The sequence below is a fragment of the Natator depressus genome, chromosome 16, assembly GCF_965152275.1.
Source record: "Natator depressus isolate rNatDep1 chromosome 16, rNatDep2.hap1, whole genome shotgun sequence".
In the NCBI taxonomy this organism is placed as follows: domain Eukaryota; kingdom Metazoa; phylum Chordata; order Testudines; family Cheloniidae; genus Natator; species Natator depressus.
Genome location: NC_134249.1, coordinates 12,915,976 through 12,942,767, shown reverse-complemented (window position 1 = coordinate 12,942,767; position 26,792 = coordinate 12,915,976). Strand labels below are relative to the sequence as shown.

Genomic DNA, 26,792 nt, shown 5'->3' with positions numbered 1-26,792 from the left:
GCTCGGAGACTCACGGCCATGTTTTGTTTTGTTTTTTGCTGTATAGACATATCCTAACTGGCACCACTGCCCTCTGCTGGATGGGATGCCAGACTTGTCCAAATGTTTATCAGTTTCTAATGCTCATCCTCTAACACAAGGGTTCTCAAACTTCACTGCACCGCGACCCTCTTCTGAAAACAAAAATTACCACCCAACCCCAGGAGCGGGGACTGAAGCCTGAGCCCGGCCGCCCTGGTGGAAGGGAGGGGGCAAAGTCGAAGCCCAAGGGCTTCATCCCCAGGAAGGGAGCCTGTAACCTGAACCCTGCAACCCAGGGCTGAAGCCCTCAGGCTTCGGCCCCGAGCCGCAGCAAGTCTAAGCCAGCCCTGGCGACCCCATTAAAACGACCCACAGTTTGAGAACCGATGCCTCTAGCACGTCAGTGGGAGAAAGAGAGGATACAATGTAGCTAGTGCTGCTATTATTAATGATGGTTAAATCAAGAGCCTCTTTCAGCTCAAGCAGTAGAAGCTTGTGTTTTTGGCACAGGATGTCACAGTTTCTATTTCCCAGGCCACATGTTTGCAGCTAGCGGGTGGCTAGGAGTTGTCTGCACATCTATGGTTCACATGATCGTTGTGTTTGTGTTGGATTACAGGTGCTAGTGTTGATTTGAATGGGTCTGTGGGAGCTGTGCCCTGGTGCTTGGCTTGGAACGGGTGCTGCTCTCCGAGCAGGAGCACTTTTGGCACATGCAGAACAGGAGATGGCAAATTTCATGCAGTTTAGCTCTTACCTTTTCACCTTTTGGCCCTGGTGGTCCGATTGGCCCTGGCGGTCCTGCATGCCCCTGTGGGAGAACAGAAAACATATGATGGGATTGTAAAAATGGAGTCACTTCTGTGATAGGATCCTGTATTGCTGACTACAGAGACATCTGAATTGCACATGCAGGCTTCAGAGAAATATAGAAGCATCAACAGTGACATTATCCATGCCTGGAAGATGGAGGAAAACCAGCTCTGAAGAATTCTCCACAGCGCAGACTGAGAATAATAAAGAACTGAGCTGTCTATCATCCCAACAAAATGGAAATATAAATATAGTTAAATTAGTTTTGCATCCTGGGCTAATTATGATGTTAGATTTGGAAATGGGTAAAGCAGGGGAATGAGCATCAAAAAAGCAGTCTTACTTCATAACCCATTAAGCCAGGTTCCCCTTGAGCTCCCATCCTTCCTGGAGCACCCTATGGAAGCAATCACACAGAAAAATGCCATTAGAACAGCCTGCTGTCATTGTCTTCAGAAACCACATGCTGAATTGGCCTGCAGAAAGTGGACTTTCAAGACAGGCAAACCTTAGGCTTGGGAGATTAAACTGAAATGCTCCCATCTATTCTTTGGGCAAACCAGGTAGCCTTATGGCAGCAGCATCTTGAAGTATTCTCTTGCACTCAGCTATCAAATCGATAGGAGGGTAGCTACTCTAACCCAAGTCTCTGCCAAGAGTTTATCAATGAGGTTCCCAGCTCATTTACAGAAATATTGACATCCCAGTAATCAGTTCTTTTCCAGTTGGGAACTGGCTCATATTTTTGGACTCCTATAACTCCTAAAAATGTAGAGTCCTGGTCTTTCCTCTTATGCCAACGTATCCTGGAAATTAAACTCTTGCCTGAATCAGGTGCTCTCCAAATCATTTGGGCATATAGAGGAAAATCTCAAGACAATGCAATGTGGATAATGCCTTGCTAACTGCTAGATGTATACATAGGTACTGGAACTAGGGGTGCTGCCGCAACCGCTGTCTTGAAGTGGACTCCATTATACACAGGGTTTACAGTCTGGTTCAATGGCTCTCAGCACCCTCACTATACAAATTGTTTCAGCACCCTTGGATACATACATAATAAAACTAGCAAAGGGTGATGTGTGAACATTGTGCTAATGTTCTGCTCTTCGCCTGCCCCCTCTGGACTCTATTGCTAACTTCTAATACAAGGTCTTTTTTGCTGAATATTCCTTCAGTGAAGTTTTCAGTGAGACAGTTCTGATGAAGGCCTGAACCCTTAAACATACAAAGACCGCTTTTGTTTTTTGTGTTTCTCAGGCCTGGCAATAAAGATGGCATTGAGGAGTCATCTCCTGAGCTGCAATTGACTAGGGAGTTGCAAGAGCTGATGTTTTAGGAAGCTGAACAAAATGTTAAAAAAAGAGTTTCCAAATCCTGATCTTCAGATTAAAGCTGGATGCAAGCCTTTTGCTACTAAACTGCAGATACTGGCAAACTCATACTACCTTTCTAGCCAGTGGTGAGCGGAGTAAGTTTTAACTGTTGACGCTAAGGCACATATCTCCTTCTGGTGCTTTATATTTTATACCCTGATAATTTCTATGCTTCATTTACTCAATGGGTAGAATATAGAATTCTCGGTCACAGGAGGAGTTGCATGCATTAGTCACTCCAGATGATAGAAACCATCGCATGAATCATACGATCATTAAACATTTCCCCTTTACTGCTGGAAGTTCAAGTGCTGGCATGCACGGATATGGGCCGAGAAAGCAGATAATCAATCTAGAGAGTGCAAAGGATGGCTTCCTGAATTTGAGGATTTTTCTGGTGATCTATCAGAATGGGAGTGTACTTTGTTTTAGAGGGAAACAAGACTTTTTCTTGTTTGAGGTCATTTGAGATCTTCCAGTATCCTGCTTCAGAGACCTGGTGTTGGGTTTCCCCACAAAAGGTGTGGGTAGTTCCTCCTGGAGTCCATCAACGTGAGTCCTGTACAAGTCCAAGGAGTTGCTTGAGTGTGCCATGAGGAGGGTTCTGCCCACAGGATCCACTCACACGACCTGCTCTGTACACCACCTTGCTGGTCAGAAACTGTAAGGTCTCATTAGACTTTCCAAATCTTCCATTTTTTCCATCATATTTTTTACCCTTTCCTCAAGGACAGACTGAAAAGATACACTCAGTCCAACAGACTGCTGCTCAGACATTTCTCTGCTTCCCTGAGAAATAATCCATGGAGACTCTGCCAAAGTAGTCTGCAGGGACGATCTATTGGAAAGACCATAACTTTTAATGGAGGCCTTAAAAACCACAGCAGAATCGCTGTTGCTCAGTCACTCAGTGCTACTGTTCTGAAACATCTTAGCAATTCCTGGTTCCTTCCTGTCTTTTCAGTATGTTCTACAGATTAAATCAGAGGAGGCAAGTGATACTTAAGCAATTACTATAAGAACCTGCAGGGCCAGAATCCGGAACCACAGGGGTTCTGGGCCACTGATACCTCCACTGGAGGCTTAGGGGTGTTCCTGTGGGAGGACCCTGTGAGGCTGGGCCAAGGAGGATGCACCACCCAGCAGGACCTGAGTGGCAGCTCCTCAGAGCCCACAGATTAGCTGGCACTGGTACTTAAAACAGGAAGCCATGACAGTGAGTTGTCCAAACCACATACAGATTGCCCGCCTGTCCTGCTTTAGACCCTGTGCACGAGAGATCCCAGACTCCAGCTTCTGTCCGTGCCTGCCTCCTGATGCCTGACTCTTGGTTTACCCTCCAACCTATCTTGGACTCTGACCTCCTGGTAATGGACAATGCTGCCTACTGACGCCTGACTCCTGGTTTGCCCTGTGACCTCTCTCGGACTCTGACCCTCTGGTACCCAACTCATCCTGACTCCTGCTCTGACCACTACGTCCGACCACCCATGACTCAGTCATGATAGTTACCCTGCTGGTTGGATATATATGAAGAAATATTTGTTGCCTGTTGCGACTGTTTGGATCCCACTGTCTGACAATCTTGAGGTAACTGAACTGCTGCTGTTCTGTCTCCCAGCCTCACTCCAGCGCCACACCCAAAACCTTTATCATGTTCTATCTGTGCTCATTGCAAGTGTTCCAGATAGTGGATCAAGAGTGGGTGTATGGCTGGGGCAGAAGTCCAAGGCAGAATTCCACGTAATAAAACAGTTTGACTTGGAAGCTGCTCTTACCATGAGTATGCGGTCTCAAAGGGAATGCTCTGAGCAAATACAGCTTCTCAGCTCATTCCCTCTTCCAGAAATATATTCTCAAGAGTTAGACTTGAGAGGAGAGAGTCCATATAAAACTGCAATGTATCCTTAACTGGCTACATCTGCTATCAACAAATGAAAACTTGAGAGATTCCTTCTCATGTGGCAAAGTAGCAAATTATTAAAATCACTGATCAGCTAAAACTAGAGCTGGTTGGAAAAATATTTACATGGGAAATTTTGAAAAAAAATTCTTGTGAAAATGTTTGAGTTTTTTGATGTAAAACTCAAACCATTTTTTCCAGATTTTATGATGTTAAAATGGAAAATTTTGTAGTTTTTTCTTTTACCCCCACCCTTCCTCTTTTTCTCTCTCCTTTTGGCCCCTAAAATAATTTGCCACTGGAAAGGGGGGAGGAGAAAAAATGGGAGAAAAAAGCAATCCCCCCCCCAAAACCCCCTAACCTTCCCCAAATATTTTTTTCTGTTTTTTCATAGAAAAATCTGATTTTTGTTTTAGCATAAACAAGCCAACAAAAACTTTCCTTGTAAAAAATTTCATTTAGGAAAAAAATAATCTATTTTCGGTTTTCAAAGGAAAGTTTTGCTAGAAAATTTTCGATCAGCTCTAATTTAAACCATGAAAAAGAAGTAAAATAATGTAAATTTGAATCCCTCTCTCTGCCTCACCTCCTTCCTGTGCCTCTGTTCTGTCTCCCCAAGGCACACAGAAGCCTCCCCACCCCCTCCAGGCTCACCCTACCACTTGTCACTTTGGGTTGCACTCAATCAATTGCAGGTCTATTCTCACCATAGGTCCCAGGGTACCTCTGGATCCTTTAAGGCCTTGCATCCCTTTTGGCCCCATCTTCCCTGGAGGGCCTGTCTCGCCCAGCTGCCCCTGATAGCCCTTGCTGCCCTGTAAAAGAGGCGTATACAGATTTTTGACGCAAAATGAAACAAAACCTTAAAGAAGCAAAGAGATGAGAATGAAAAGGAGGCAACACTGGCAACGGGCTCTTACCTTCTGGCCGGTTTTGCCCTTTTCTCCCTGTTTGCCTGGTTTCCCTTCTGGTCCCTAGGAGAGTGGAGAAACCCAAAGAGCCATGAGAGACTAAAGTAAAAGTTCTACCCAGCAACCATGGTGCGCTCCCCGAGCATGATAATCGGAGCCCATCTCTGGTGATGGTGCCAGGTAACAAGTCCTTTTACCCCTCCAGTCCTATTCCCATGGGAGCAGAGAAACAGGAAGGATGTTTGTGCAATAATCCAATGGACCATGAGATGTGACAAAATAAATTCCCTTTATCAGCACTATGGCAGAGCAGGAGCAAGGTTAAGATTGTTCCTGAGCTCCTCTGACATGAAACTGAGGCTTATCTACCACTTCGAGATGGAGAGATTTCTGTGCCAGGAAGGCTGCCTAGTTCTGGGGGGAGCAGTAAGAAGATGCAGGGTTTTTAACCTTCAGATCACATGGCATATACAGACTAGGACTCTGAACACTGACCATCACCATCTGATGACTGTTTGTCAGCATATGTGAAGTGTTTGGCAGGTCTCAGTGGAGTTCTGCACGCAAAGGTGCCCATGGCATCAAATATGGCATCCTAACTGGCCTCTTTGTTGGCAGTCTCAGAAGAGACAGCAAGGATTGATTGAACATGGAAACTGTACAGTCCTCTCGCTCTTGGCAGTGCTCCCTGTCAGTTCATTGGTGGAGAAAGTTGCCCTGCTGTTTCCTGCTGTACTTTGTTCTATCTATGCATAAAGAGAGAACTTTTACTCTCTCAATCAAGCACCTTTCACCAGCAGTGAATATGGGTTTGGATAACTCTGTAAGTGCTGTTTAGAATAATGGCTCTGGAAAGTGGCTGTGTACTGGAGTCACTGCATAGCTAACTAGCATTCCTACTAGACTGGAAGTGTATTGACAATGACTGGTTTTATTTTCTACTTACCTGTTAAGTATCTTTCTGCTCATTACACACACATTTTATCTATTTGTATTATTATTACAATTCACACGCACGGACATATATAAAAACAGACCCCATTACACACAGACCTATGTACAGTATATAGAAATAGACTCAAACGCACAAATACAGAGGGACTCTTGGACAGCAAAACACACACATATAGGACTGCTGTTTACACCTATTCTCAATCACACACACAAGACCTGCAACCCATCCATGCATACAAAGCACAGGTAAACCAGGCTGTGGGGAGTCAGACACGGGAGCGTGAAAGGTAGTTAAATATAGCAGACTTCTAGGTCCCTACACTGGGCCCAGGATAGAACTGGAAGTGCATGAAATGTGTGAAAGACAAGAATGAGACAGTAGTAGTTTCACAGGGCCATGTCTCAACTCCTTTTCATCAGCTGGAAAACAGGAGCCCAGGGATTCAGTGTTTTATTAGGAATGCCGGTGGCTGTGGGCCAGGTGATAGACTGGATTTGACAGGAATTAACAGCAGCTGGACAATCACTGAAAAAGAGTTTGTACATTTGGGCAATTGGAACTTGAAGTTTTCCTCAGTATGTATGTACCAGTCCATCTTCCTGTATCAGTCTAGCGGTTGTGTCTGCCCAGATTTCTCTCCGGCATTTCACCACTAATGACGCTGTGGAAGCAGATTGGTTTAATCGGATATCTTTTGGCTAAACAAAAGTATCAACACATAACAAGCCTGGTCACATGCAGTGTTTCTCAGCTTGGATCTGACACAAGCGCCTTAGAGGTCTCTGCTCCAAGAGCAGTTCAGACCTATTGCACTCCATGGAGGAGTTGAGCTAGCCCTTCAATTCCCTGAGTACAGCGACTCTGTTCTGCATGAGTCATACATTTCAAAAGAGCATCCTGAAAAGAGTGGCTAATAATCCTCCATAATGTTATTGTCTCTGCTCCAGAGTACTTGATTCCTTCTATCAGTTGTCTCCAGCCCATGGAGCTCCCCTTTGTTCCCCAGTTGTTGTTGTTGTTAGGGGTTGTTTATTTTTTTTGCCAGAACCTTTCCAAGCCTATGCACAGATCAATGAGCTAGAACGACAGTTGTCCCAGAAGCGTGACAGCAGGTTGTACTACTGCTGCACTTTATCAGTGCTGAATACCAAGGGTCCAGTCTTGCAGTACACCCACAATCCATATTTCTATTGGGAACCTAAAGGAATCCTTTCACTGTGCCCCTGAGTTTGGAGACAATGAACTCTAGTAGTGAGAGTAACAGAAGGGGAGTTGGGCCTCTTGAGTACCCATTCCCAGTTCTGCTACCAACTTGATATGTGACATCAGGCCACATATCTTAATCTCTCTTTGTCTCAGGCCTGGTCTCCACTTAAAATTTATACCAGCATAATTAAGTTGATCAGGAGTGGGAAAACCCCTCCTCTCCCCCGACAACATAGCTATGCTGGCAAAATCCCCAGTGTAGACATAGTTATGCTGACATAACCACACTTCTGTTGGCATAGCTAATGTCATTCAAGGAAGTGGTGTTCTCACATCAGCAAAACTCCTCATTCTGTTGGTGTATGCTGCATCCACCCTAAGAGTCTGTGCTGACATAGCTATGGGCAGGTGGAGCTCAGATGTTCATGGGATCTGCTAAACTCCTTGGGCTTGACTCTTTCTTAATTTGGAGAGGGAAAAAGTGGCAGTATCTCCCAAGCTCCCACACTGGTGGTGCCAAAATGAGCTAGCTGTCACACACAGGAGACTGTGCTGATCTTCATACATTACTCCCTCTTTCTTTCTTCTGTGAGCCGTGAAACTGTCCACAAGGTTGACATGTAAAATTATTGTCATTGGGTATCTGAGCTGGCCCCTGCTGAAATGAAAGGAGCCGTTCACACCTCTGTTATTGTTTTAGGTTCTGCAGATGTCTCTTGGTTGTTTTTACACTTAGTTCACTTTTTAGAGGCTCTCTCTGTAACCATAAGAACCAGAAACTTTCATTTTAAAACAAAAAGTAAGTTTAGAATCTGGAGTACAAGATGGCAGCAAGAAAGAGCAAATGGTGTGCCATACTGCCACGTACAGGCTTAATCACAACCCTGCCTGATGCAACCCTGTGAGCTCAGCAAAACCAAAGCTCTCAGTTATCTGAAGGTTTCCAATACGCTTCCTTTGGGGGAAAAAAATCAGGATTTGTCTATCTGTCCATGTGAGAAAACAGAGGGTGAAATCCTGGTTCTGCTGAAGTCATAGGTGCCAGAATCCCACCCAGAGTCTGCAGCATGGTAGATTCTAGTGTCTTTTGCCAGTTCCTGTGCTTTTAGCTACTGATGTCTAGCGCAAACACTACAGTGATGGGCACCATAGAGAAGCCATAAATAAAAACAATTCACTCCAAGGTCTTTTTACTGGATTCAAATCAGCTGAATCTGAGGGCTAAGGCACTACACACTTGGCGATTTTTATTCTTTGAGAAAGTTTGTAAGCTTTTTGATGGGAACTTTTAGTCATCATCTTGCTGAAAAAACAAATCCTCTTTCCAATTGTTCTTCCTTAAGTGGGATTATTTCTAAATAGCAATATCCCTTTATACACTGCTCTGTTTATCAGATCTGTAAAAAAAATTGCAGCATGCCAGTGCCTCTAGGAGATGATGGTATTTGTGATGCGACATTGTGAAGGGAGCATTTTTAAACTAAAGCCATACAGTGTTAGGTGCGCAAAAATATTTGCTTAAGAAAAACAGAAATTACAATCTGTTGGTTTGCTCATTTGAAAATTTCATTACAAATTTGAGAAAGAGCCCATTTTTGCAGGTTTTTCCCCAAAGGTCTGGGATATTTTTCGAAGGGTGAGGGGAGGGCTAGTTTCCCAACAAACGGGGGTGTTTTTAGCAGCTGATGGCTTTGGCAATGAAGAGTCATGTTTCTTTCATGGAATGCAAATAAAGCAATATTTGAGAGGGGTGCAAAAAAAAAACAAGTCATGTGAAATATCTACACAACCAGGATGGTGGCGCTCACACAATTCTATAGATGAGGGTTGGAATTCACCCAGCATAGGCCCACAATCCACTTAAGTCCCACTGCAGCTTCTAGTCTGAGGGCTTACGTGGCACACTGGTTTTGTGCCGGCCCTCTGCACAGGGCTGACTTTCACCCTGTGACAATAACTCCACCTTGCTTAACAGGAGGAAGCAGGTACTCTTGTTTTAGGGCTCCTCCTTCCCGCCTTTATACCAAAGTCCTTCATCTCATCAGAAACATTTTGTCCTTTTCCAAAATGCCTTGAGCTATTCAATCCCACTGCCTTGTGCTTCAGAGCCCGAGGGTTTCTTACACTCTTAAGCAAATCCTCTCTCCACATCACTCTTCACAGCAACTGAGCTCTCACTAGCCGCATTACAGTTAGTTTTCTAAACACTGATGTAATTTCTCAAGATGTATACAAGTCCAGTCATTTCTTCATCTGGTCTCAGTTCATCACTTTTCTCAGTAGGTTTCCCACCTCTTTGTTTCAAGAGCACATGGGTTGTTTTACTGCATAATTTCCATGCTCCACATGGATACTTGAAGCAGTTGCTTATCTTATGTATTGGGAAACTTTTGTTGATAATTAACGCCCACCCAGTTCCATGAATCCCTACACTGTGCAAAGACAGACCACCACACTGCGTGCACCAGCTGTTCCTACAATTTTCAGCCCGACTCAGCTCTTCTTGCGCCTGTGGGCGTCTTTCATTGTTACCCCCATTTAAATATATAACACAGTTTAATGTATGAATTAACACATTGAGTGGCTGAAGGAAAAACTGGGATTTAACTTTTTAATTTTCAGGCTGTATCTGGAAATGTGTGGGGACGACTGAAGTCCATTCGGGTACAAGAATCCTTAGACAAGGAGAGAGAACACAGCCTATGCAACAGCTCTTTTCAGTCCACTATCTGTCAGCTTTTGGGGGAAGAGGAAAATGCACTCCCATTGTATAACTCACAGAGCATGACCAATGGAGATCTACATTACAGCCCTAAAACCCAGCAGACTAAAATGTTAAAAGAAGTGAGTGGAGATTTGCTACCAGGAATGGGAGACTCTAAAACTGATTAAAGGCCAAATAGACCTGAACAGCGAAGTTCCAGTCTGGATCCAAACTTCCCAAAGGTGTGCTGGAGTTCAGATATTGGCGTTAGATTTGCCCCCACTTCTAGAATAATCATAGGTGGGCCAGCTTCTCAGATGATGTTAATCAGCATTGCTCTACTGAAGTTGATGAAGATATGACCCAATTGACCCGATTTTAAATGGCATCTGCAAGTACTCAGCACTTCTGGAAAACTTAGGAAATATGCATCTGGAGATGTAACACAGCGATGGAAGAAAGCACTGTCAGGACATTCAGGACAGTCATGAAAAGCAGTCTTATAAGGGTGATGTACCCTACCAAAGCCCATGGACACAATTTTGATCCAATACTGCTCATTAACCTGCTCAGGAATATGACTATCAATGTAATGCCAATGCCTTTTGGGCTTCATTGAATGGAAGCCATTAAATCACTCCTTCTGATTAGAAACGTGTCAGTTAAAGAGAAGGCATGTGATTGCTGTAATCAAAATGTGTATTGGTGGAGATGGAAAGAGTGAGGGGAGAAGGGGGGAGAATGGGCCAGGGGAACTGGGGATGGATTCAGAGGAAGTAACAGGGGTAGGAAAGAAACCAAAGGTGCAATAAGGCTAGCAAAGAAAAATATGAAAAAGGAGGAACATAAAGGAAAATGAAAAAACACCCCATCATTCCCTACTGCTCTGCAAGGTCTTCATATGAGAAGCTCCACTTAATAAACTGATTGAGAGAATCCTTCCCCCCATAGAGGACAGTCCACAAGTTTTCAGGAAATTAGGAGATAATTGGGGCTGGGCACTTGAAGACATAAATGTTTCAGATTTACAAGAAACACATTTTGTAATCTCTCTGTTTAGCAGTGATTTGGAGGAGGAGCAGCTCATGACTGGATATAAGGAACGAAAACAAGAAGCAACTGGTTTTTAAGGTTCAGAGGTCTGAATTTGTGATTATTGGGAAGCAGCAAGAGACTCTTTGCCCATGGTGAAGAGCGCTGGTACAGCCAGATAGATGAGATTAAATGAAAAATACAATCGGGGAATCCTATAAAAAGAGCTAAAGCTCAAACTGGGAGACTGTAGCTAAAAGCTGTCATTCTGGCATCCTCCTGAGTCGACTTCCACAGCTTGACATTCTGAGTCCAGGTCACAGAGAACATAATGCAGGAGATGGTCTTCTATACTGAGAGCACTGTCATGTAACTCCTGAAGTTTATCGTGGAAGCATCTACATGGTCAACAGCATGCATTGTACGAAGAAAGTGTGGCCTGTTGGTCAGTGCTAGAGACTTGTAGCAGAACTCCTGGGTTCTAGTCTGAGTTCTGTCACTGACTGGCTGTGTGGCTTGGGCAAGTCACTTCTCTTCTCTGTACCTCTGTCTGCCCGGCTGTGAAATGGGGATAGGGATACTTGATTAATCCACAGTGCGATAGCTAGTGAGACATGATTAATACTGTATTTGTCAACAGCTGGGTGGAAAGAGCTGGAGAAGTGCAAAGCATCACTAAGTGCTCAGCTGTGAAGCTTTCATACAGGGTCTCTCCAGAACCACCACACGAACTAGCTCTTTTAGTTCAAACATGGGGGAGGGCAAGACACAGCATTTTAGCAGCATGACTCCCGTTTTCTGCAGTGAGAAACGTGTAGGTCCAATTCCTTTAAGCAGCAGGGGTTACAGTCTTCCTGTCTCGTGTACAGTCTACACGAAGGCCCTGAGGTTGTGGCAGAGGTGGGGAATGAAATCTCTCTCACAATAAGGAGGGGGAATCTTGGAGTAACTGGAGGGAGAGGGAGAAAGAGTGAGTCTCCTTAGTCTGAGTCAGGAAAGAGCCTGTGCCAAGGAAACAGGATTGATTTCAAAGTCTGGCTCATTTCAGTTCCTATTAACTCTAAATGAAGACCAGCTGGGACCAGCCCTCCTCCCCCAGAGCAAGATTCTCAGAATGGAAAAGCCCAAGCAGAGCTGGCCAATTCATTGAAAGAGGCGATCAGCTCCTCTTTGCGGCAGAAGGCTGATCAATCTCCCCTTGTGAGCAGCGTCCACGTGTGTCTGATGGAATGCTCCAGGTTTCTGAGGGGGAAAACTCTGTGAATCATCACAGGACTCTTGCTGCTTGCAGGACATTAGATTCCACTAGGCAGATCTGATGGGCTGAGTCACACATACCAAAATAGCAAGACAGCCCCCCCAAACAAACCCACCCAAACAAAACAAACACCCACACGTTCGTTAAAAATGACTGTTTACAGTTCCAGATCAGAGATCAAACTGGTGTTTCAAGAGATGCCTTGGCTGTTAGAGCAATACTGAGAGAGGACCCATAGCAGCAGGGTTTGGAGTTCCATGGGGGTTGCAGCCGTGCTTGCAGAATGGGAGGGAGAGAGATGCCTGTGAGTTGCAACCACACCTAAAGATGCAGCTGCATAGGCCCAGTTCAGCAAACCATCCCTGCTGAAAGCAATGCATTTAAGTACATATACTTAATTCCCACAGTCTTTACGTGCTTTGCTGAATTGGGACAGTATTTGGTGCTTTGCGTCCATCCAGCGATGACATTTACAGGCTTCAAGGCATATCATGTAAGAGGCAGTGTGACCTAATGAATAGAGTACTTGACTGGGACTCAGGAGACCTGGGCTCTATTTCTGACTCTGCCCACTAGTCTGCTTGGTGACCTTGGACCAGTCACTTCACCTCTTTGCCTCAGTTTTCCCATATTTAAAATGGGTTTATGATACTGACCTCCTTTGGAAAGTGGTTTGAAATCTATGGATGAAAAGTGCTAGATATTAGCGAGTTGCTCCATAGTCTGTCTAAAGGAGGTGGTGTTTTCAGCAGTACTCCTTTACACTATGGTGCTCCATGTTTTCTATTTTGTGGATCAGTTGGTAAGAGAAAGTCCCCTCCCAATTCTTCGATCCCTCACTGTATGGTTCTCAAAATGTTTCCTGCGGTAAGGTCTCCGTGGATGGTCCATAGACGACAGTTTGACAGCTACTTGGTTTAAGAGAGACAGTCCTTAACGCCTTACCAGAAATGCATAAGTTCTCCTTGCATTGACACAAGTTAAAGCAGAAATGACTGTAGGATTGCTCTTAAGCAGCTTTGATATTTGCAGTGAGTTAAATGTCATTCCTCGATGTGGCATTGCCGGCTCTCGCTGACCTCTCGTGCTCAGAATGAACAGACATATTCAGTGACTGCAAAGGGAGGCACTTAGTTGCACAAAATTCTTCAGTCATGTTTCCAGTGGCAGGAAATGGAAAAGAACAATGTAAAACCACTAGGGGGGAAATTCAGCTCTCAGTGACTCCGAACAACTCCGCTGGCTTCAGTGGAGCATTGGCTTTGATAGGAGTTATCCCAGATTCACACCAGTGTAATGAGATTAGAAACCAGCCACACGTCTATTCTATAAAGGTGCTGGAGTGGATTTGTGGCTTAGAAGTGGAAAATCAGTCTCAGCCAACAAGGTCTGTTCCTTGGGGTTTTGTTCTGGAGGGTGTGAAGTTGATGGATACAAGACATGAAAATGGCTTAACACACCCAGTAAATAAGCAGAAAAAGAGCCTCATCTTGGGACAAACCCCCTTAGCATGAGCTCTTGCTGCTCAAAGGTTTGTCCCTTTCTGATGATCAGATGACTATCCTTATAGAGTGAAATTCAGCCCCATGCAGAAGGCTGGGAACAAAACCAATGCACCATTTAAGTCCTACTTAAAGCAACAAAAGAAGACTTAAGCGGGGCATAGGTTTTGCATTGTCCCTCTGCAATGGGTTGAGTTTGCTGTATTCCGACCAAGAAACTGATCATACCTTCAGTCCCCAGCCCTGGTTTGTTCCTCTGTCCTACACACTTGTGGTCTAGCCAGGAAGAGGTAGATGCCTGGTTTCTGGAATGCATGGATGGCTCTTGGGCCTTGTCATGCTATTATATTAACTAAAAAGAGCTATTTGCCAGTCCTTAGAGCGGCTCTGGTCTGCTCGGCTGTGCAGATGCCCTGTGCCATGCTGACAAGCAGCAGCAACAACATACAGAGCCAGATCTTCAGCTGGTGTAATGGAGCTATGCTGATTTACACCAACTGAGGGTCTGGCTCAAGGGCGTTCTGACCCCAGATGTGAGCTGCAAATGACACCGCAGATGTGATTTCAGGTTCAAAGTGAAGATATAAAAAAAAAGTGAGGCTTTAGCTCCCGGTCTTGCCATAAAACGAGGGATTTTCTTGTTTCAAATCATGTTGTATTTCATTACCTGTGGGCTCTCCAATTACTTTCCTGGAACTGTAAAACCCCTGCTATCAGATATCCAACTTGTACGAAGACCAGCACATTACGAAAACCACAGTGCTCAACTCTGGAGAGCAGCTGGAAATCCACTACCATGCTCCTGCCAGTTGGCTTGGCACTTCCACACAGCCACAAGCTGATTAGCTGTTCTCAGAGGGAAGAGGCTGAAATGCTGGATTCTTTGTAGAATGAAAAGAGAGGAGGTTTAAATAGGAACATATTAGAGGAGATGGGTTGCTCTCAGCTGCTGGCTGCTCATGTCCAACACCTGGCAAGCTGCTGCTGTTTCTGCTTATATAATGGTGACTTCAACCTTTGTTTCAGACCATCCTCAGTTACAAGGAAGAGGATTGAACAAGCAGCAGGGATTTGGATGAAGTGCACATTACCCTCTGGGCAGTGTCATTCCCTGCTTCAGGAATTGAGATGTACAGATGGCAGGTGAACTTGCCCTAAACACCAGCAAACCACATCCCTCCTCTTGCAGTGACAACCAAAGTGCCTCATCCCTGAATTCACACTAGCCAGTGTGATGCCATCCTCCTACCCCTGTATTAGCTGCTGAGATACTGTCTCCCTACCTCACTCGCGCATGGAACACAAAGAGACTCTGGACCCTATTCCTGCAGCATCTGCTCTGCTCAGAGAGCCTGATCACTCTACTTGGACCAGTCACCAAGGACCCTCATCTCTAGCCACCCTTTGAACCGCAGAGGCTCAAAGTCTAAAGAACTCCTGTGTGAGAACAGAGATACAGTGTCAGTTTCTTGCAGCTCAAACAAGCCAGGGATCTCACTAAGCAGAATGAGCGATGAGCCAAGAGTTAAATCACTGAATCCAGAAAGGAGTCAGAGTCTCATTACAGTGAGGTCAGCAAGAACCAGTAGGACCCCAGTAGAGGAAATAAGAAACCAGCCCGGGACCCCACTATGGAGAAACTGTCATGAGCGAGAGAGCAAGGGCAAGGGGAAGCGTGCAAGCCTGCCTGAATTTCTAAGTCTAAGTTAAGAGGAGTACATTGGATGCTGCTTTTGACTGTGTTTTAATGTGCTAGGTACTAACCTTCTCCAGTTAATATTGCAAAGAAACAAGTGACCTATCTGCAGGGGGATGCCAGGTGGGATTTCTTGCTGGGTGCAGTGGTACAATCCTTCACAGTCCTGGTGCTACACAGAGCTGCAGAATTGCTGGGGTGGGACTGGGGCCTTTGGAAGAGGGAAGCTGGAAGGTTGCTGGGAGGAAGCCTAGAGTGGGGAAAGCAGCTGGGGCTGTCAGGGAGGAAAGGATCATACTTGGAGACTGCCAGGGAAGCGGGGGTGGAGCTGGCTGGCCTAGCCCTATCAATGGGAGGAGTGGAGCAAACTGGCTGACTGTACCAGGGAGGGACTGGAGCTGACGGGGATTTTGGTAGCAGCCTGACTAAGTTCATTGGACAAAATGGCCAAATGACAGATGTTGCATGAACATTACCCCTCCAACTGCCTGAAGCCCTTCTACCAGCCACAGCTGTCTGGGGCTCAACACAACGCATGGCTTGTCTCAGCAGCCAGGATTGTTTGCTGATATCCCCTGGTTTGGAGATGTGGACAAACTTCCCCTAGTCACCAGATTGAGACTCCACCCACTCCTTTCACCTGCGATTTCAGCCTAGGTTTTCAGAGACAAAAGGCTACTACACTGCCCCAGCTGGGCCACCTGGAGCCCAGACAGCAACTGTGCAACACAACAGCTGTGATACTGTTACCTTTATAGGTTTCAGAGAAGCCGCCGTGTTAGTCTGTATCTGCAAAAAGAAAAGAGGACTTGTGGCACCCTAGAGGCTAACAAATAGCTCACCTTACCTGATCACTCTCGTTACAGTGTGTATGGTAACACCCATTGTTTCATGTTCTCTGTGTATATAAATCTCCCCACTGTATTTTCCATTGAATGCATCTGATGAAGTGAGCTGTGGCTCATGAAAGCTTATGCTCAAATAAATTTGTTAGTCTCTAAGGTGCCACATGTCGTCCTTTTCTTCTTGTTACCTTTATAGTGATGCTGATTGGACTTCTTTCCCAGTCTACAGCCTGAGAATTATTATAAAGGTATCTACAATGTTACACCAAGGACATTAACACAAGTGCTGACCATCCTTAATTATCCAGACCTCAGTTATCTGAAAATCCTCCTCCTCCTATCCAAAATAGACATGATGCAATACAGGCTCATACAAGCAAACTGCTAAAACAAGCCCCTGACAAATCCACAAAAACAAAGCAAGGCAGAGTTAAAGAAAGAAAATGGACTCATGTGGAAGGTGGCTGGAGTCCCCACGGTCATGTTATCACCCATCTCTCATTTTTTCTTGACTTGTTAATTATTTATACAGTCCCAGGGAAGGGCTAAAATTGGATGGAATGGCTGAAAGGGTAGGTGGTGGTGTTACAATAAAGCAGGGTACCTGATAACTCTATAATCAGAAGTTAGTGCCACGGAAGGTGGAATACATCTCATCAATAATCCCTTGGGGAAGGGAGGGAGGGAACATAGATAATGAAAAAGTATGAACTGACCAAAAGCTATTAGCTAGAAGGTGTGACTTGACTTACCTGAGATGAATTTGGGGAGGTCTCAGTCCAGCTCCCAGTGGATAAGTGTCCACCACACAATAACTTTAAATCAAAATTGGATGTCTTTATAAAAAAAAATATACTCTAGATCAGTGATTCTCAACTGGGTGTCCATGGCCCACTGGGGGTCTGCCAAGCAGAGCCACTTGGAGCCCCGAGCCTGGCAGTTGAAGCTTGGAGTCCCAAGCCCTGGTGCCCCCACAGGGCTGAAGCCCCTAACCCAGAGTCCCCAAGTCCCAGCAGAAGCCACCTCATGGGGCAGAAGCCTCAAGCCCCCCTCAGTTCTGTGGGGCAGAAGTCTTGAGACCCCCCCCCCGCCCCAAGCCCTCAGGGCTCCTAAGTCCCCCCTGCAGCTGAAGCCCAGAGTCCCCCCTCCATGGAGTTTTTATAGTATATTGGGGCAGACTCCGAAAGTAAATGGTTGAGAACCCCTAGATCAATCACAAAATATGAGCTTGATGCAGGAATTACTGGATGAAAGCCTATGACCTGTGTTATGCAGCAGATCACACTAGGTGCTCTAATGGTTCCTTCTGTCCTTAAAAATCTATGAACTCACCATCATGGTTGACCTTCAAGGACCCCCTTTGTTTGCAATCTTAGCTGGGAGGCTGAGGACTGCATGGCCCATAGAGACCAACATCCCTTTTTCATTCCTGTATGCGGTCCCTGCAGGATCAGGGTTGAGGTCATGTGCAAAACAGCTCATGTGGGGAGGAACTTTCCCTGCCACTGCTCCCTGTGTCTATCTATTCTGTGGCTAAACAGAGAACTTCACTCTCTAGGGCTGTCAGCCCACCACCTTTCCCCAGGACTGAATTCATGCACAAAAATTTTAATTTGGGTTAAAAATAAACAAATCAATAACAGATCACTGATAACAGCAAGTAATCTTATTTTCTAAATTTGCTTGAGAATGCTTGTTAAATAGAAATGTTGAGTTCTTTTACAAATCAAGCTAAAAATCAAAATATATGTACTGATGGTCTTAAAGAAAGTTATGTGGGAACAGGAGCTACTGATGGGTTTTGTCACTTAGTTATATTAGACACTAAATCTGAACCAACCACCACTAATATCAGATAAAGTTTAAAGAGTGCCCAGTCCCAGCTGTGTCTCAAGTTTCTGGCACAGGTAACACGACGGATTGTTTCTTGGATCTCTTTAGTTAAGAGAAAGGGGAGTGAAAAACTCCCCAACAATCCTGGGTTTCATTTAGACAAGTGGGATTTTTTTGTAACCGTTGGTGCTTAAATTACTGTTCTCAATCTGGCCAAATGGGAGACTGTGGATGAAAGGTATTAACTGCAATGAGGCTGAAACATTGTTGGGACTGCTGCCGGACAACCCACTAGAATCCTGCTGAAGATGCAGCAGCTATGGATGAAGATCTGCTTAACATTATCTATCTAGAATATGAATTGGGATACCCGCTATGCATATACAATACATACCATATATTATATGCACATATTGGTGTTTGTGCATGTGTGTTATGTACACACACTCTTCATACATGCAACATACCTGCCCCCTGTGATATGTTTATATAATACATCACACATATTATGTATAGATGTGTGTATGTTATACACACTTTCTCCCCCTACCCACCCAGGAAGCTTATTTGATAAATATGGATGAAATCACAGATGATGCAGTATGGGCCAAATCTTGAGGCTCTCACTCAATTTGTATCCAATCTTTGTGCAGGCAAAATTCTCAAGGAATTCTCAGGGAGCGTTTGCCTGAGCCAGGACTTGGGATTTGCCCCATGTTAGCTTTTCCTGATGGAATTTTCATTGTCTTTATATAAGAACCTTCAAATGTCCTTTCGATTCCAGTATTCTTTAGCTGGCTGTGTCTGAGATAGCTTTTGCCACATCTCCCCACTAGTGGAAGGGCTGACTATTTGTTTATATTTTCTCCTTTAAAGTAGAGGATTTGAAGTTGGATCACAGTTATCTCTGGTGACTTACATTTCTGGCTCTGTAAACTGTATTTTGGCAGAGAGCTGAGGAGGCTCCTAATAGTATCTATATAGTATAGGACCTAGGGGTTACAGTGGGCGTGAAGCTGGATACAAGTCAACAGTGTGCCCTTGTTGCCAAGAAGGCTAACAGCATTTTCGGCTGTATAAGTAGGGGCATTGCCAGCAGATCGAGGGATGTGATCGGTCCCGTCAATTTGACATTGGTGAGGCCTCATCTGGAGTACTGTGTCTGGTTTTGGGCCCCACACTACAAGAAGGATGTGGAAAAATGGGAAAGCATCCAGCAGAGGGCAACAAAAATGATTAGGGGACTGGAACACATGACTTATGAGGAGAGGCTGAGGGAACTGGGATTGTTTAGTCTGCGGAAGAGAAGAATGAGGGGGGATTTGATAGCTGCTTTCAACTACCTGAAAGGGGGTTCCAAAGAGGATGCATCTAGACTGTTCTCAGTGGTAGCAGATGACAGAACAAGGAGTAATGGTCTCAAGTTGCAGTGGGGGAGGTCTAGGTTGGATATTAGGAAAAACTTTTTCACTAGGAGGGTGGTGAAGCACTGGAATGTGTTACCTAGGGAGGTGGTGGAATCTCCTTCCTTTGAGATTTTTAAGGTCAGGCTTGACAAAGCCCTGGCTGAGATGATTTAGTTGAGGATTGGTCCTGCTTTGAGCAGGGGGTTGGACTAGATGACCTCCTGAGGTCCCTTCCAACCCTGATATTCTATGATTTGATTCTATAGATTTTCTGTGTGGGAAGTTAATACAAAAGGCTTGCACATAAAGTTGCAAAAGAAAAACTGGTCTCCCTTCCATCAGAGAACCTCCATTTTTAACCTTACCCCATTGGGTGCAGGAATATCAGCCTATACAATGAGAAGGGGCCAAGAGTCTGGCAAAGAGAGATTTCATATCTGGGGCTTAGTTTGGGCTGGTTATAAAGCCATGTGGTTTTAAAAGTTCAGGCTATCAAAAATGTGTATTAAATATATTAGAAGGCAATACAGTGTTCTGTAGTAAGAAAAAAACCAAACAAAGTGATTCTGAGCAGGCGTTCTGGCTGTATCAGACTTAAAAAAAACCCCCCAAAACCAACCAAACAAACCCCTCTCCCCAAACAAACAGAAAAAGGCATCACGTTCCCGGGAACAACTTGGCAAAAAACAAGCTCTGGAATCTGCTATATTCTATATGTTATACTACAGAACTTAATACAGCTGTGTGATTTTTACTGGTTCTTAAGCATGCACAATATAAACGAAGGAAACCTGCCAAAAATACAGCACACAACAGGCAATAAGCAAAGCTGAACAAGAAGCGGTGCCTGCCCACAGCTGCAAAGGGTGCTGCAATATATTTTACCCTCCCTTGTCAGGTTGTGTCTTAACTTAGTCGCCAGTGGGTTTACGTTACCTTGGTCCTGAGACTATTCAGATGAGTCAGGGGTCACAGGATGGAGCCCACAGGACCCACTCCTGCAGTGAGCTCAGTGTGGATGCAGGGATCTGTTGTAGATCAGGGGTTTAGACTGCAAGCTCTTTGGGGCAGGGCTGTGGCCTTATTTTTCTGTAAAGCATCCAGCATATTTATGGTGCTGTATAATAACATGGTATTAAGCCAATATTTCTAGTTTCCAGTCAACACAGTGCCCAACTCCCAACCTCAATGCAAAATATTAACATAAATCCAGGCTAATCCTGCTTCCCCCACCCCAACAATTAGCTTCCTGCTGCTCTCTTAGCCTGCCTCAAGCACAGAAGGAGAAAGGAGAACGCATTTCAACTATTAAGATAGCAGCCATCCAGAATCATAGATACCTGACTCCACAGTTTCCTCCTATTCTCTTATGGAGGGATTACAGGAACAGTCTTCAGATACTCAGCCCTCAATTCTTTCCACAGCAAAGAACATGATCACATACCTACAGGAGTCCCAGCTCAGTAGAGAGGCACGGTGAGTGATGGATCCAACACTATGAAATATACTTTCTGGCCGCATAAAGAGCCAGACTTACATTATGTTTAAGCAAGAGAGACCAACTGGGAACTTCAGGATTACTGAGAGGGGCTAAGCTCTCTTTCTAAGGAAAGATAATTCAGAAGTTGCCTGCTCTCCAAAAGGGCTTTGATCTCTGAAATGTTCACTCTAACTACGAGTCTGGTTGATAAACCTCCTTTGCCTTTTAAACAAGAGGGTCTGATTTCAGTTACAAATCAGGTGAGACCAACATGCAGCCTCTGAGCGGTTTTATGCAGTGTTTCTGAAATCTAGCAAGGCAGGGATCTCAGAGCCCCGCTCCAACCAGAACAGGAACATCAAACCTGCTGCTATTAGCCCCATAGTGCAAGCCTCACAAGCCTGGGTCAGTTGACCTGTCTCCGACTTGCTGCTGCAGGATTTTTTTTTCTGGAGTGTAGACGAATAACTTGCTCATAGTCAAACAGAAAGTCTATGACAGAACAGAGAAATGACCCTGGGTTGCAAGTCCCAGGCTAGCACCTTAGCCATTGACCAAACTCCTCCCCTGTGTGCTGGAGTTGCAATATTACACACTTTAAGAGTTTTGGGTCACCTTATATTTAAAGAAACTTCCTTTCCTAAACAGTGACAATGGAACGTTCCATGGAAAATTCCATTACACTCCATGGCAACTTTCTTCTCAAAGGGTACTTGAGCTTTTCTAGGTACTAATTTAGCATATTATGATGAAATTCCAGTCATAGCCCCGTTGCTGTTGATGGACTTGGGTGCAATGTGTGTGCTGTGTCTAACTGCAATTGTACAGCATCTACAGCAATTGACTATCACCTTCAGGCTAAGAAGACGGGACCCTCCTCGTAGTTGTCTTTCTAAAAGAAAGCGAGTGTTTATTTCCTGCTGGGCTTAAATGAAGCAGAGGCCTGAAAACACACAATGTGGGTTTTCTCTTGCCCTCTTCATACATGAGTCCCCCCTGGAGCCTGTCTTTTCAGATTACCTACAATGCAAGCGCAGTAGCTGATTCTAATAAATCAGCAGTGATCTGCTCCTGGTTATCAGAAGAGAGGATTGTTAACTTGTACATTTGTAACCTACTGCTCAGTGCACACTATACATCCCACGCAAAACCTGATCCACAAAGGACACGTGGTCAGATACAGCGGCTTAGCACCTGATCCAAATCCCATTGGATAGCCTCCCACTTATTTCAGTTCTTTAGTTCAAGTTATAAAGGGTCATATTTGTAGTGCTGGCAGGTCCTGGGTTCAGTCCCCACTGATGACCAAGATGATAATCATTTCATGCGCAAATGTTTAGAGTGATTGCCTGCACAAATGCTTTTCTTCACTCGGTTTGGAAAGGGACATTATTGCAGATTCAAAACCCAATGCATGAGAAAACATATCACCAGTGTGCAGAAATTACTGCTGGCCTAATACTTATTCCAAGGACAATTCACTACTTGAGACGTACCAACTGAACCAAGTGCAATTTGTTGGGGAGGAACATTAACCACCTCTGCGGAAAGAAACACAAGGACAAGCAGACAGAGAAAGACAGGCAGACTGGTTTCTCAAACTCACTCGGACACCTGTGATTCCGGGATATCCAGGGGGCCCTTCCTTTCCCTTCAGTCCTTCGGTGCCTTTTTCTCCTCTCTCTCCTTCTGGGCCTTGCTCTCCTTTGTCTCCCTGCAGAAGAATGGAGTATGTTTGCTTTTCAATACAAACAAAGCATAGATCTTTGTGTATGACTCTTGAAGAAAGAAAAAGGGAGGATCAGAGGCTGAAAGGAAAAAGACTGAAGGAAGCTGAGTCATAAACTACTTGACATTTAATGCAACAGGTTATTTTAACTCCCTTAGCCAGACAGATAGGACCTCAGCCACAAGACAGGATGGTTTGAACTTTTTGCTTCTCCCCACAATGAACTGAGCAGGAATCTCCCACATGGAAATTCCTGGGTCTGGGCTAAGGGCATGAGGCAGGCAGCTGAGATCTGACAGAGAGTCTCTTTGGACTCATCTAGAAGCCCCAGAAGGGGTATTTTGACAAGGCTGTCAGGGGATGCTGTGGGAAGCACCCCAGGTCCCGAATGAACGCACGGCAGAGCAGCAGCATCTGATCCACATGAAACATCAGCCGTTATAGCGCTAGATGCAAAAACTTGCATCAAGTTGCCACTCTCACAATTGGTGCATAGCATTTTATAGGCACAAAAAAGGGCCCAATTCTGTTCTCACAGCAGTTTTGCACTCATGTAACCCAATTGACCTTGGTGGAGTTGCTCCTGATTTACACTTGCATTACTAACAGCAGAATCCTGCCTATTACATTTTGTGGTTAAACAAATATTTGTGCAATGACTGTCCAGAGAAACATTTGGGTTGGGAGAAACTGGACGTGTTCAAGACCACTTGGAGATGAAGCAGCAAGTGATGGCACGAGAAAATCATATAAGGAAGGACTGTTTGATCTGACAAATGATAAACAAAAATAAAGAAGCACAGCAAATATTTTAACTAGAATGAAGCAATAAACCACAAGACTTTGTTGTGGGATTGGCCAGTTTTACTTTCCGTGGCATGAAACTGTTGGCCTGTGCAGACGGATAGGCTACACAAGGATAGAAATCGGGATTGTAATCCAAAGGTAAGGTTACAGATTTGGAACAGAAAAGAAATGATGCAATGCAAGAACGGATAAGGATTTGGGGGTCCCACCAGTAAAAGGGGGGCGGATCTTGTTACTGGACTTGCAAATAGTGGTATGGGCTGTGAGGCTGTTGAGGGCTTTGGGACAATTGTTGATCTGCCTGTGGAATTTCAGACTGGTGAAAATTCTGTAAGGAAGGAAGAATTGAATCTGTAGAAACTGGAACAAACAAAATAAGTTGTTGACCACCCGTTTTTGAAGAAGAACGGGACCTTCACAGAGATCTGAAAGAAGTTCCTGAGGTGCACCAAGAATGCAGCTCGAGATCTGAAACCTGAAGGATCTCTTGTAAACAAGGCTTCATACAGGTTTGGTTTGACAGCATATGGACTTGAAAAATCAGTCTGTCTGGCTTGCTCTTTTAATTAGGTAAACTGTACAACTAATTGTTGTGCAACTGAAGAATTGAAAGGGAATGCCCCCCCCCCCCCAAAAAAAAAAAAAAAAGAGAGAGAGAGAACTTTATGCTATTAGGCTTTTCCTGTAGTAGACTTTATTCCAATCACAAGTTTCCCAAGTATTGCTACTGCAAGTTCAGCTCTACCAACAGCTGCAGTAGTTAGAGCCCTCGTTCACGTAAGGCACCTATGACAGGTGGTTTAAATGCCATGCCAGGTAGATCTGATAAAATCTGGCCCTGTAATAGTGCTTAAAATGCTGTTGGCTGCCTGTAGCTCCATTTCTAGAGAGGGGGAAAGAGCTGGAATAGGAAAGAATATTTAAAGTAGGAAGGAGCTTTCATTGTCACTTAGGGCTCATGGAAGTGGAAGGCACATATTTTTGGACAGAAAAGAGCATGGGCAAACTGACTAATTATGGGCTTTGCCCCAGCAACCAGAGATGTGAAGAAACCCACTAGTGGGAAAAAGCAAGTGTTGAACTTGTTCCCCATGGAGATACTATTTTTGAGAGGGTGTGAACAAGAGGAAGCAAAGAAACTTTCAGGATTGAAAGGAAAAATTATGGAAAAGGAATCAAGAAGGGAATGATTTGGTGTGAGACAGATGGAAGATGTGTGGTCAGATACAATGCATAATACAGCAAGAAAGATTACATGGAAAAATGTCACCCACACCCACTATCCATCTGTAACTGCTTTGTGCTGAGTATATTGTTCAGGCTCTAGAGACAACAGCTTTAGCAGGGAGGTGTTTAAGATTAAAAGCACTGAACATAGCACAGATTTAACTTATTCTGTGGGGGATTCTCAGGTTCTCACCTGCAGTCAGGATAAACTTTGTAAATAGTTCTGCACGGCAGTTCTTTTAATGCATGTTTGTGACAGCACCAAGCCCACAATGGGACCCCAATCCTATTGTCATACAAATGTAATGATGTTCCAGGTTAGTACATTTCTGGGGATTGAACCTGGAATCTCTGGAGCTAAGAGCAGAGCAGAGCCTCTACTGCTTAAGCTAAAGGATCAGTAGTTCAGCAGACTCATAAATCTCCTTGTGTGTCCTACCCACTGGAAGGGGACAAAGAGCCATTGTATTAGTGTGTACTACACAAATGCTTCCATAGTTCAGGAAGGGTTAAATGAAACCTATATCAACAGGGGAAGAAAAGCTAGAGGCCAGAGAAACACTATGATGGTCTGATGAAGCATCCACTTGAAAGGGGCAGTGAAGGATGCAGGTTTAAGGATTGCTTATGCAACAGTATGTGGGGGTTAAAAGGAGGCAAAGGAGATACCCTGGTAGATTCCTAAGACTGCTGTGAAGCTATTGGAATCTTTGACCAAACAAGAAGCATAAAAGGTTTTTCAAGACCCAGTTGACTTCTGGCTCAAGATGGCATATCTAATGGAAGAAATAAAAAACTTCTTTACATTTCTTCCCACCTCAGGTTGGATGGCAAGGGAAGGTGGTGTGGTTTTCTTCCCACGGTCTGGATCGCAGGTAAGTCTGTGCAGAAAGGGAGAGGGAGGGATGGAAGGAGCTGGTGGGAGCCAGAAATGTTGTGGAGACTGTTTACCACCCCACCTGGGGTGGATGAAAAGAGGGCACAATACAGAAAAGCCTAACTAGACAGCAGAGCATTATGCTACCATGTAGTTGATATGCTGCAAGAAGCCATGGTTAGTCTCAAGCCTGGCTAAAAGTATCTACAGAGGAGATCCCTGCAGCTTCCAGGATAAGCCTAGCCTGGAGTGCACATGGCATTGGGAACTAGTTCCCACTACTGGCTGCTGATAGAACAGATATGCAGTGTGGGAGAACGGCATCTGATCGGGGAGATACAATGACAAGCTCTGAGAGTCCTTGAACCAAGGAGGTTACAGCTCATTGATACAAACCCTAAGCTGGAGGTGGGGGATGTGTCACATGGGGCCACTAAGATGCAAAATCAACCTGGAACATGACACAAAGAGATGTGACATACTGCCTGGCATCCCCCAAGATTACGTTGGGATTGTTCCTCCTACTGTAGCCACTGTATGGGGTAGGGGAGACGATTGTTGAACATGTCTTTGGGGGGCAGGAAAAGGGTCTGGAGTCAGATGAACAGGGTAGCTTGTGTGACAATACTTGCTTCCCTTGCCTGTCTGCAGAGGGGGAAGGATCATGGTCTGAAAGTGGCTAAATTTGTGAGAAGAAAACCTACCCAACAAAAAAAACACACAGAATCTTTACCTTAACTCCGTCTGGCCCAGATGGGCCGTTGTCCCCTTCCAGGCCTGGCTCTCCCTGCAAGAGAGATAGACAAACAGACTTAGGACAGTCTCTTCCACCATCCCTTTTTCTCATGCTTTTTGCAGCCAACACCCTTCAGAGGAGGAGTGACTTCCCCTTGCAACAATGTGAGCTGAATGTTGAGGGTTTCCAGTGCTGATATTCTTGGTGTAGGGTGGAGATCTATACTGCCATGCATGGGCCAGTATGCTTTGTTTATATCACCATCTTTTAGGACTATGCTATGAAGTCGCCCCATCTTGCTCAGTATCTCAAAATTGATCAAGAGGAACAAGCCCCCACTGGAGTGAGAGAACAACTCCTTTCTTCATTCTGTTCCAGGCTTTCCTTCAACAGTCCCCAGCTCTGACCTGTGGAAGTCCTCTCTCCCCTGGATGGAGCAGGGAATTCAGTCTCTGTGTTCATGCAACCTTGGGCG

At 44.8% G+C, this 26,792-nt stretch overlaps 1 protein-coding gene across 1 annotated transcript in view; it reads right to left on the bottom strand.

The window, feature by feature from the left end:
* The window catches only part of COL27A1 (collagen type XXVII alpha 1 chain), a 297,315-nt gene that overhangs the window by 35,196 nt on the left and 235,327 nt on the right, over positions 1 to 26,792 (bottom strand). Inside the window, exons 38-43 of the mRNA XM_074973737.1 lie at positions 26,315 to 26,368; positions 22,548 to 22,655; positions 5,034 to 5,087; positions 4,821 to 4,928; positions 1,178 to 1,231; positions 779 to 832 (exon numbers count right to left, since the gene is read on the bottom strand). Of these exons, the coding sequence (XP_074829838.1) occupies positions 779 to 832; positions 1,178 to 1,231; positions 4,821 to 4,928; positions 5,034 to 5,087; positions 22,548 to 22,655; positions 26,315 to 26,368 (432 nt within the window). The remainder of the gene's footprint in view (positions 1 to 778; positions 833 to 1,177; positions 1,232 to 4,820; positions 4,929 to 5,033; positions 5,088 to 22,547; positions 22,656 to 26,314; positions 26,369 to 26,792) is intronic.